Genomic DNA, 11673 nt, shown 5'->3' with positions numbered 1-11673 from the left:
TTTCGTTTTATTCGGGTTTTTTAAATCGTGTTGCCAGCTGCTTGCATTTAGTTATTGAGTATATCTTGCTTGTTGTTATTTATGGCATAACAGCACAATCCCTGGTTACCTGTCTATCCTTAATCCTTAGCTATAATTTATTTGTCTGTATTTCTGTTAGCTGTTTTGTCACTAAGGTAGTTCACATTTTTCGCAAGATTTAAATCGGTCTCTTCGAGCCGAATTTTGATCTTGTCATGAATTTACACAGTGTCTCGTTACGATCTTGAGCAGTGGAGTGCGATAGGAAGTGGATGCCATTTACTGACGAGAGTGCGAGGATGGACGTGCAGCAGGGAGAGTCCGCGGATCCCTACACCTTCGATGCACCAACCCATGTCATCAGTGATTTTGCACTACAGGCGGAGGACAATGCAGATCAGTGGTTCGGTATGGTTATGTCCATTTTTCGATACCAGCTCCAGTGCATTTCCCTTTATTTTCCCTCAGATGAATGCTTATTGTTTCCTGTCAATCATGTTTTGTTTTGTTTTGTTTAGATAGAGTAGCAGACCCTGTAGAAGGTGCGGTGGGCCAACTCAAGACCCCACTGAGGTTCCCTGCTGATGGAGCCAAAACAGATCTGCCCATAAACAGTGTTACACCCATGCTTAAGGCTGAGGACGCAAGCTCAGGTAACTGCTAACCTTATTAGGTGAATTCTTTCATCCCTCTTTTTTGGCATTGTCCTGTCATGATTCTTTTCCCATAAATTAAATAAGTTATTTTAATTTTACCTTGATAGAATAAGGTTATGATAATGACTGTGTCTTGGATTTCAGTAATTCTGCATCCCTTGACTTTCAATAAAAATGAGTTCCCACATCACCTCTTTTCGTTCAGCTGTAGGTGATGAAGGGGCCAAGGATCCCCCCAGTAACATTGTGACATCATGGGGTAGCAGTAAGCCAGCTGCTGCCGCCACCCAACCCCAGAGGAGGGCAGTCACAGCCCAGCCACGCAGGTACAGCACATGGCCCCTCCACAGTGAACACAGTCAGTTCAGTCTACAGGCAGGTTTAACCAAACATATAGAGGTTTTTACATAGAGAATCACTTGTCTACAGTCTTAAACAATTAGTGCTCCTGCACAGTAAAGAGAGTTTAGCTGGACACGTGGTTGTAGGTAACAATGTAATGCAATTTATGGGAATATCTGTACAGATATGACTTTTACTAATAATGAATGGCTAATACTAAGAAATATCATTATTATGACTGATAATGAATGATCTTTCCAGAGTCTCAAAGCGTCAGTTAGCCAGAGCTGAAAAGCAGAAGGCTCCTGCGACTCCACCTGTAAAGAAGCAAAGAAGGTAAGTTTCTCCTAATCCACGTAGTAAGTAGAGCATGATAAACAAAGGGCAGCTTCCTTGATCTGTTGGACGATCATCAGTTTCTGAATGTTCAGTCAGCTCCAGTTTACTGTTCACAGAATCTTCCCAACACCTAAAAGAACATTACATCGACACCGAAGGTAAAAGCCAAACTCAATTCTGAGCAAAGATCTGTGTCACTATGGTGGTGATATTTGGTATCTGCTGGTTGACCAGAGATGAGAGTTATCCACAGTTGATGGGTTTGTTTGGGTGAGTGGTGGGCCCCACTGGCTTGGCACTCTGGATGGCATTGCTGTACCTATGGAACCAGTCAGAACACTCTTTTATCCAACAGGAGCTCCACCCACCAACCCATCAGACGCAGCGCAGGTGTGAGGAGTAGTGCCAGGCTGACCCGCAAAGCCACTGCAGCCACAGCCCAGTCTAGTGCTGCTACAACCTCCAACACTACAGAGTAAGCCAGAACAATGTCCCGTCAGACTTGCACAGTGCACTGACAGATAGCCTGCGCTTTGTGTCTGCATCAGTTAGCAGACCGGAAAACATAGTTTGGGCTAGTCATTTGTCTTGAACTGTGTCTGTCTGTGTGTGTAATTGCTGTGAGCAGGCAGTGCAGGAGCACAGAGGAGCAGGAGATGGAGCGTATTGAGGCTTTGCAGAAGGAGGTGGCTGAACAGCGGCGTAAGAATGAGGCCAGTTACAGAGCAGCACTGGCTGGTAGTGGGTGTCATTTACTCTTTCATCTAAAGAGCTCTCAGGGATTGTATAGTTTGGCACTGATCCAGAATCACCCAGATATGGTGCCACTCGCTCTTTAAATTGGTTTTGCTCGTAACAGAACTGAACTGACATTGAAATGTGAAGTCATTGCACATGCTTGCTCAGGTCTTTTTTCTGGCTCAAACATGTATGGTTTTTTGTTTTAAATCAGGTCAGCCCTCAAAAAAGCCTGTGCTGTCAACTACCATTCCCAAAGAGTTTAACTTCCGCCTGAACAACAGGCTGAGATCACATACTGACAGCACTGATGCTGCCAGCAGCCCTCAGAAAGACTTCACCTCTCAGTTCCGCAAGCATCCTGTCTCAGCCGTGAGTAACCCCATCTCAACACACAACTAACTATTACTTGTGTCTCAGCCGTGGGTAACCCCATCTCAACACACAACTAACTATTACATGTGTCTCAGCCGTGAGTAACCCCATCACGTATGAAGCCTATGTTCACCGGGTCATAAGTGTCTCCATGAGAATGTAGTGTGTTGATTTACCCTTCTGGTCCAGTGATGCTTATCTCAAATTTTATCTATATATCTTTATCAGACTTTATCTATAAAGTTTGTGTTTACTTTTCCTCTTTTTCCCAAAGGCACCCAAGGGCACCACTGTCCCCAAACCCTTTAACCTGTCCAGGGGGAACAAGAGGAAGCTGGATGATGCCACTCCCTATGTGCCCATGGCCCAGCAGATAGATCAGTTCCAAAATCGCACGCCAGCCCGCTATCACATGCGCAGCCGCCAGAGTCAAGAGAGAGGTGGGTAAACACACCCCTCAGCTCACACACATCCACGTCTGACTCCACTGCTCACACCTGACTCTGCCACTGCTCCTCACAGTATGGGATGACTGAATGTGACTGAAATCCTTCCCTTCTTTCTCTCTCTCTCTCTCTCTCTCTCACACACTCTCTCTCACACACACTGTAGGTACAATTGCAATCCGAACACAGGGGCACCAAAAGATGTAGGTGTGATAGGATTAATAAATCTGTCTCATATAATTTATTAACCATTAATTTGGATGTTCAATATTTTGTTAAGTAAACAACTAAGATTAATGTGCTACAGTCTTGCAGTACTAATGTATTACGATTACACTACTGTGGCAGGGTGAAGCCGAACAGGGGTTCGGGTTGCCCAAAACGCACCAAAACAAAAAAATGGCTCGGCCACAACTAGCACATTAGTGCAAGGTGTTTTATTTACAGTGCAAACAAAAATGGTCCCAATCCAAAGTGAAGAAAAGTGAAAAAAAAAATGGCAAATATGTACAGTGAAAAAATATGTATATATGTATTTACAAGAAAAACAAACAAACAAATGAAAATATATGGATAAACAAATAAATAAATAAACAAACAAATCGCTACTTTCAATTCTCAACTAAATTCAATTCAACACTCAACACAGCTACTCTCTGTACTCCTGACTCCCTCAACCTACAATGATGAAAAACCCCCTTTTGTACTGTAAGCCCCTCCCCTCGGAACATACCAGTTTCTTTTTGTTGACTTAAAATAAGATGACAATTACTTATCCACTCCAATACATATACACAATCACAAACACAAATATACACTCTACAGTAATGCTTTATCTTTTACTAGTTCTGGCTAGTAACAGCCGATCGTTACATTTTAACGTAAAAACCCTTTCCCATGGAGTGGCCCCTTCCCCGTGTGCATCACGCATGCGCCACTCCAGCTAAACCAAATAAACGAATTCACATTCCAACGGTTCTGTTTGGTCCTCCCATGCACCGGTAGTCCTATGCTACTGCAACACAGATAACCAAACAGACGGACAAACAGAGAAAACAGAGGGAGACACGACAATCCAACAAACATTACAACGCAATACGAACGTTCAAACAAAGCGATATGTATAATAAAGACGGGACAAACATTTAACTGGGTAATTGTGTGTGTGTGTGTGTAACATGATAAGGACGGTAACGGTAAAACAAACAGTAAAGACGCTAACAAACATTTAAGTGTAATTGGGGGTGTTTGTGGGGTGTTTTAAACTGTAAGATTGTGAACGTGAATTGGAAATGTTTGTGTGTGTATGACACTGGGTAACCTGCTGCGTGCTTCGAGTGTGCACCCTCGAAGTTAACGTAATATGTTATTGGAATATGTGTATTATAGATATGTATGAATGACGTACACGTAACAGGACACAAACACGAACGAACACTGTACAACTAAGGAAAAGTGGTTAATTGCGGGGGAAAAAGATGCCGCTCGCGGCCTGAGACAGAGCCCTCTGTCACAACTACTAAATCCATAATACTCATGAACAACCAGGTTGATGAAGGTAATTGGGAGTACTTTGATGGCAGAGGTTGGCATTCAGTGAATACTGCAGCAGAAACAGACAGAACAACAGTTTATTTCAAAGATACTATTTCTTAACATAATCAATACTACTTGGCAAACTAATACTGATATGGTACAATCAATAATCAGCAGCAAATAGAATGATCAAAGCGTAAATAGTAATATAATGGTGATGAGTCTATGTACAAGTATTCAGTGTAGGACTGAATGAGTGTTAGAGGAGAGATGCGTGTGTGTGAGAGAGAGAGAGAGCATGCGTGCGTGTATGTGGGCGTGTGCCCAGCTGCGCACTGAAGACAGAGGGAGGAGCCAAGGAGAGAGGCTGTGCGCAGGCGCACAGGCAAGAGGTGTGTGTGGTATGAGGATGTAGTGCGCAAGCGTGTGTGCTAGGCACCAATGAGAGTGGGGATGGGCAACAAGAAGCGCATGTGTGTGAGAGAACAAAGAATCTCTAACTTGAGAGCTAGTCTCAAGCAAGTAGGCCCTAAACTTCACAGCTCTACCCAACCCTTAACTCACACTGCAATCCCAATGTTGGAGGTGTGCAATCAGAAAAGGGAGTAAGAGAAAGAACGCATGCCAGATCTATCCTTCATAAGTTGTAACCAAAAGAAAATAACAAACGGCTAAAAACCACATTGTACATGAAATTCAGTGTGTAAATTTTAAATCATCAAAGAATTCAAATAACAACACTTCCTTCACTTTAACTGCATATAATCTTAATACTAAAGCATGCCCAGATGCCAACCTAACTTTGAATAGCTCATTGCGTGGCGACCGAAGATGCGTCTTTGGTGGCCTGATGAGCAGTGCGATTCGCAGGTCCAGGGAGAAGTTCTTTTCCTTGTCGCTTGAATATCTTCGGGGCTCGTTCGCTCGTCCGATGATCTTGAAGGGTTCTTGATTTAGTTAGTTGACGTTTTGAGAAATAAAAAGGGATCCGGTCGCCTTTTCTTCCGTCTAATACTGTGTGCGTTACAGTGTAATTAGCCGGTTGCTGTTAAGGTTACAACTGCGCAAGAGAAAGTACATTAAAACTTTGGCTGTACAAATATCTCGCTTCGTTGTTTCCTTGTCCTTTTCTTCGGCAGAGAAACGGGGTTTCTTTCTCCCTATAGGATCACTCGCCCGAGAGATCCAATGCCAGGAAGTAACGAAGTCTCTTTATGCAGGCAGGAACACCCGCTAGAGACACCCGCTGCTAGCAAGCTACTGCTAGAGCGAGCCACTGCTAGAGAGTTGGAGAATTGAAGAGAACTGGAGAGAGAGAGTTTGGATTTTTCCGTGGTTTTATGGCGAAAACTGGGTCATCACTGTGTCTGATATTTGGCTCCATTGCTGTATTCAGTACCGTTACAGTGAAAGCTGAGAAGATGATGGGTTCAGATTACCCATGCGGTCAAGCAGGGAATTATGGGTAGTATGGTCTACGGGCCTGGCAACCCTTACAACACACACATAATTAACAGTGGTGTGTGTGTGAGAGGGAGAGAGAAGGATTTCGGAGGGGAAGGTGGTGATTAGATTAAACACACTGCTAACTAATGGGTTCTTCTTCCTTCTGTCCCGAGCGTATATGTAGATATGGGCTGAAAGTAACTTTATTCCGACCTCCAGGCCCATCACCACTGAAGGTCGATAAGCCAAAGGTCACCAACCCTAAGACACCCCAGCTGATGACTCGACAGAGAGGTCGTCCTGTTTTGGCGAAGAGCTCAGCTGAGATTGAGGCTGAGGAGGTGGAGAAGATGCAGCAGTAAGTGTCTGTCTGACCTGTTCATGTTTATGTTTAGGTTTTGTTCATATGTGTGTTTTTCTGTCATTTCAGATGGCGTAAATTGTATTAGAGAACTTTTCAGATTAAATAATCCTTGTAAGACCTCAAAACTTATCTAGCACATTGGTGCCTTTTATCGCATTCTCCTGAATGGGTAGGACAGTTATAAAACATTAGTTACAGATATAACTGAGTAATGATCATCATCTGGGTGCAGGGACAGCAAATCCCACACATGCTGTACCAACTCAACACACCACTTTCTTCAGGTTTCAGTTCAAAGCACTGGAGCTCAACAGGAAGATTCTGCAGAGTGCTTTGGTGCCCAAAAAGCCTCCAGTGAAGGAGATTACAAAGCCAGAAGGCTTTAGCCTGGAGGTGGAGAAGCGCCTCCAGGAGAGACAAGTCAACAAGAGGCCAGAGGAGTCAGAGGAATCAACCTTCCATGCCAGACCCCTGCCTGTGCGAATCCTGGAGGAGGTGGTGGTGAGTCCCCACACTATTTTCTCTGAACTGACTCTCACATAGAGAAGCACTATGTCAGATTTTAAAGGGCTGGTGAGCAGCTGCCTAGGGCTATACACATCTGTGTTATCCCTGTGAAAAGGAGAAGGGTCATGAATAGGAGAGATTTGAGAGGTTTCTGCCCTTTACCAAACTGCATAGTCATGCAGTGAATCGGGCTAGTGTGGTTTAGCGTTTCTGTGACTGAAGTGGGTGCATTCTGTCCTCAGGGTGTTCCGGAGAAGAAGACTCTGAATCCCACAGTGCCCGAGTCCCCTGCGTTTGCCCTGAAAAACAGAGTGCGTGTTGAACGGAAGACGGAGGAGGTATGGGTCTCTCAGTCACTTGGGCTCAGTTTTTAAAAACTCCACATGCTCATTGTGATTGTTTAGCATGTGAACTGTGAACAGGAAGTTTGCTTTTCCCTGTGTGTATCACTGCACATATCCACCATGACAACTAGTCTTGCCCTTTACCAAGCATAAATCACCCATTCATAAGCAGTTAGAATGATAGCTGTTTCTTTAACTGTGTTTGAATTGTCATGTCTGTGTTGTGTGACTCATCACTGTGAGTTTGCAGGTGAAGCCACCTGCCACAATCAAGGCAGCACCTGTGCCACACTTCCTCCCCTTCCAGCCCAAACTACCTGTGAAGAGTCAGGTGGAGATGCATCCCTTCTCTTTTGAGGAGCGAGACCGTGAAAGGAGAGCGCTGAAGGAGAGGAGACTGGAGGAGCTCAGACATGAGGAGGTACTGAGACATTAGGTGGAGCCACACTTAAAGCAGTTTTCCTTTCACCATGGAAACGCTGTGTTTAAGTGAAGCCTAGAATGTCACTCACACCAAAGTTCCCTTTCTGGCCAAAATTTGACACCTACTGAATGACTCTTGGTTTTAGACCATTGCTACCTGTGAGCAGTACAAACTCTTTTCCAGGTGCCCAAGTTCAAAGCTCAGCCGTTGCCTGATTTCCATGAGGTTCACCTCCCTGAGAAGAAACTGGCAGAGCCCACAAAACCTGCGCCCTTCAAACTGCTGATCGATGAGAGAGGGGCTGCCAAGAGTGAGCGCTGGGAACAGATGGTGAGCTCCCTTCCTGGGGCTTAAGGCTGTTCAGTACCACAGCTGAATTTAATTAAGTTCACTAACCGAAATCTCAGACTTTCATGTGCCTGTAAACAGTCCACTTGTATGTTACTACTGTAAGAATGAAATACAGTTATGTGTTTGTTCTCTCTCCCTGTGGAATTAGATGAAGGAAGAACTGAAGCACCAGGCTGAGGCAGCGTGCTTTAAAGCCCGACAGAACACAGTCGCTCACAAAGAACCCTTCATGCCAAAAAAAGAGAACCGCTCACTTTTGGGTATGTGTTCGATTCCTGTCTGTGCTGTTTGTTTTCTGTGGCCAACACAATCGCACCTTTGTGCGTGTGTGCGTGCGTGTGTTTCTGTATCAACCGTCCCTTGCTTTGCCACTTGCTGTCTTTGTCGTGGGCTTTATAATAGAGCTAGGCCTGCACACTAACAGTCCAAATGGACATGTTTTTCCTCCCCTTTCTAAAATTTCACCTCTGCTTTGTCTCCGTCATTTCACAACCTTGGTTGTCCTCTTCTCTGGCATTTTCTAAAGCCAATACTGATAATTCTGTAGTTCCTGAGGGTTTCCAGTTGTCTACGGAGCAGCGGGCCAAGGAGCGACTAGAGTTTGAAAGAGCGGTCAGTGAGAAGGAGTCACTGAGGGCTAGAATGGAGGAGGAGCGACTCAGAGAACAAGAGCAGCAAGAGAAGGAGGAGATTGCCAGGCTGCGACAAGAAATGGTAGAATTGTCTTTTTTTCAGTATTTACAGTGCCCTTCACAATTATTGGTACCCCTGGTAAAGATGAGTAAAAAGGGTTATAAAAAATTTACTTTTCGGTGAATTAGCTTAATGTCACACTGAAAAGATGAGAAAAATCCAACCTTTAATTAAAGTGAAGTCATTCTTAGGAAAAAAAGATCCCTCATCAAGAAATAATAATCTTTAACAAAACCATGTGTGCCACAGTTATTGGCACCCCTGCATTACTTTGTACAACTACAATACTTTGTACAACTTCCCTTTGCCAGTAAAACAGCACCGAGTCTTCCCCTGTAACATCTGATAAGACTGGAGAATACAGAGCAAGAAGTCTGAGACCATTCCTCTTTACAGAATCTCTCCAGATCATCCAGGGTCCCTAGATCCTCTCTTATGCACTCTCCTCTTCAGCTCAGCTCACAGGTTTTCAGTTGGCATGGTTCCCACAGGTCCTTGAAATCCTTGAAAGTTTGTGAATTTGAGAAAAAAAAATCAAGGCCTTGAAAGTTGTACAAGATAGGCATAAATAGACATGGGTCATTGATAGTGCTTGAATTTATATATTTTGTGCAAGAATAGAAATTGAAGTTCTTTTGATACTAGTTTTCTACTTAACGTTAGTAAAGGTGTAATAGTTCTGAAATCGAGACCGAAACCACGATACAAAACTTCCGCAGTCTCGCTGGATGTGCAGCCTGTTGAGCTGTCATAACGTCACTAATGTAACAAAACTCATTTTTCATTTCACAGTTAACACTATAACACATGTAAATCCTGAGATTATTATTCTATTTAAAGTTAGGGCAAGCTGCGTTCCGCTGGCTGCACGTGTGTCTCCCACCGTCTGTGCCTCCTTGTTTCACGCACCATCTGCCTCAGGAAAGTGCGACGGTCACGTGCATGTATGAGTGACTGAAGTTGAATGATGCAGGTTAAACAACGGCAAGCAAGTGAGAAAGCTAACATAACGGTAATGAACCTTGATCCGTGTATTAATGTATGCTGTGTTGGGTCCTTGAATTTGAGGAAATTGGGCCTTTGGAGGAAAAACAGTCCCACAACATTACCAAACCTCCACCATGTTTAACAGTGAGGTTCCTTTTGATATAGCCATCCTTCTTTTTTGTTGGCATGGAGGTGGTGTCTAATGGTAGTTTTGGAGACTTGGTGACCCAAGATGCTACTTTCCTCTGTAAATTCTCCAACAGTGATCCTTGGGGATTTTTTTTTTTTTTTGCCTCTTACCATCCTCCTCACTCTGGGGCAAAATAATTTTGGGTCTTCTTCCAGGCAATTTTGTAACGGTTCCAGTTACTTTTGTACTTTTTAAGTATTGCCTGGGCATTTTCAAGTGAGTAACTATTTTTTAATAGCCATTCCCTGACTTATAAGCTCAACATATTTTTCCCTCATTTGTTTTGTGAGTTTGCTTATCATTCCCATGTTGATCTATGAATAAGGACATATGGCCTCTGTGTCACCTCATATTTGTACCCCAGAGAAATAGGAAGTCATGAATTACTGCTTGCATGGTTCCCACGGGTCCTTGAAATCCTTGAAAGTTTGTGAATTTGAGGAAAAAAATCAAGACCTTAAAAGTTTTTGAAGAGACATAAGTAGGCATGGGTCATTGAAAGTGCTTGAATTTATATGTTTTGTGCAAGAAAAGAAGTTGAAGTTCTTTTGATTTTTTTTTTTTTTTGCTTAACGTTAGTAAATAGGCTACGTTCCGTTGTCTGCATGTGTGTGTCCTGCTGTCTGTGCATCCTTCTTTCACACGCCACCTGCCTGGAGAAAGTGCGACAGTCACATGCTTGCATGAGTGATTTGAAGTCGAATGGTGCAGGTTAAACAGTTGCAAGCAAGCAAGAAAGCTAACGTAACAGTAATGAACCCTGATCTGTGTCTCAGACTATGCCTTGTTGGGTCCTTGAATTTGAGGAAATTGGACCTGGAAAGTCCTTGAATTTGATGTTTAAGGTGTGGGAACCCTGTGCTTGAAAGTTAGTAACTAAAATATACAAGGAAAAAATGCTTCGGTTACATTTTGTTCATAGGTATTTCTAGGGGTGCCCATAATTGTGGCACACGTGGTTTTGTTAGATAATTATTTCTGGATGAGGATTTTTTTTTTTTTTTTTCAGAATGAATTTACTGCAATTAAAGGTTGGATTTTTCTCATTTTTTCAGTGTGAGATTAAACTAATTCACCAAAAGCTAAATTTTTTTTTATAACTTCTTTTACTTATCTTTACTAGGGGTACCAATAATTGTGGAGGGCACTGTACATTATTTCGACTTTTCTCTGAAAATGTCCTGTAGACTTCCCCTAAAAGTTCCAAAGCAAAGATCCACATTAGACATAAAATACCAGTAGTAATATTCTAAGTTTTATTGCACACATCCCCTTTCACTACAGAGGAACTCAAACAAAACATTGTCTTTAAAGCGATTCAGACTCATTCACATACAGATGGATAAGTGAAATGGTTGCAGTGTTGCCATTATTTGCAGGGCACTTTAAAAGTGCAGCCACGGTGACTGTGGCTGAGTTTATACTGACTGTGTTCTGTTGTGGACAGGTTCATAAAGCACAGCCTATCAGGAGGTACAAAGAGCTGGAGCTAAAGAAGAGCGACGTTGCCCTCACCGTTCCTCAGTCCCCCAACTTTTCTGATCGCTTCCGAATGTAACAGCATTCATAAGCATTAGTGAATTTTATCGCTGTAAATACTTGTTTTATACAACAATTTCTGAATCTGGCCTGAATGTATTTTTGTCTGTGGGTGAAGCAGAAAAAAACTTCTGTGTGTAAACAGCTTATTTTATTTGACCTTTTGACCTGTGTAAAGCTTTGCCCCTATGATCTCCTGTTTTTCCAGTTTTTAACATACTCTACTTCCCCCTAATAAAGACCGTCAGATAAAATGTTAATTTCTGAGTTGTCTTTTATATCTCAAATCACACTTTTAACTCAAATCCCAATCTACCACAATGTTTTGGTTCTGTGTACGTGTTCATAATGAGTTTGCAAAGATGCCCATTTTTT

At 43.0% G+C, this 11673-nt stretch overlaps 1 protein-coding gene across 1 annotated transcript; it reads left to right on the top strand.

Annotated features, from left to right (window-relative positions):
- The first annotated feature begins 320 nt into the window (after nt 1–320).
- On the top strand, nt 321–11317 carry tpx2 (TPX2 microtubule nucleation factor). The gene is made up of 17 exons (XM_030767661.1): nt 321–429; nt 540–674; nt 889–1003; nt 1281–1355; nt 1475–1516; nt 1714–1833; nt 1987–2099; nt 2311–2468; nt 2746–2911; nt 6119–6257; nt 6548–6764; nt 7013–7108; nt 7365–7535; nt 7722–7868; nt 8038–8149; nt 8416–8603; nt 11207–11317. The coding sequence occupies exons 1-17, from the start codon at nt 321–323 to the stop codon at nt 11315–11317; spliced, it is 2214 nt and encodes a 737-aa protein (XP_030623521.1).
- The last annotated feature ends 356 nt before the right edge of the window (nt 11318–11673 follow it).

This window comes from Chanos chanos, chromosome 3 (assembly GCF_902362185.1).
Source record: "Chanos chanos chromosome 3, fChaCha1.1, whole genome shotgun sequence".
Lineage (NCBI taxonomy): Eukaryota > Metazoa > Chordata > Actinopteri > Gonorynchiformes > Chanidae > Chanos > Chanos chanos.
Note: the sequence above shows the minus strand (reverse complement) of the source record. Positions and strands in the feature narration are given on the sequence as shown.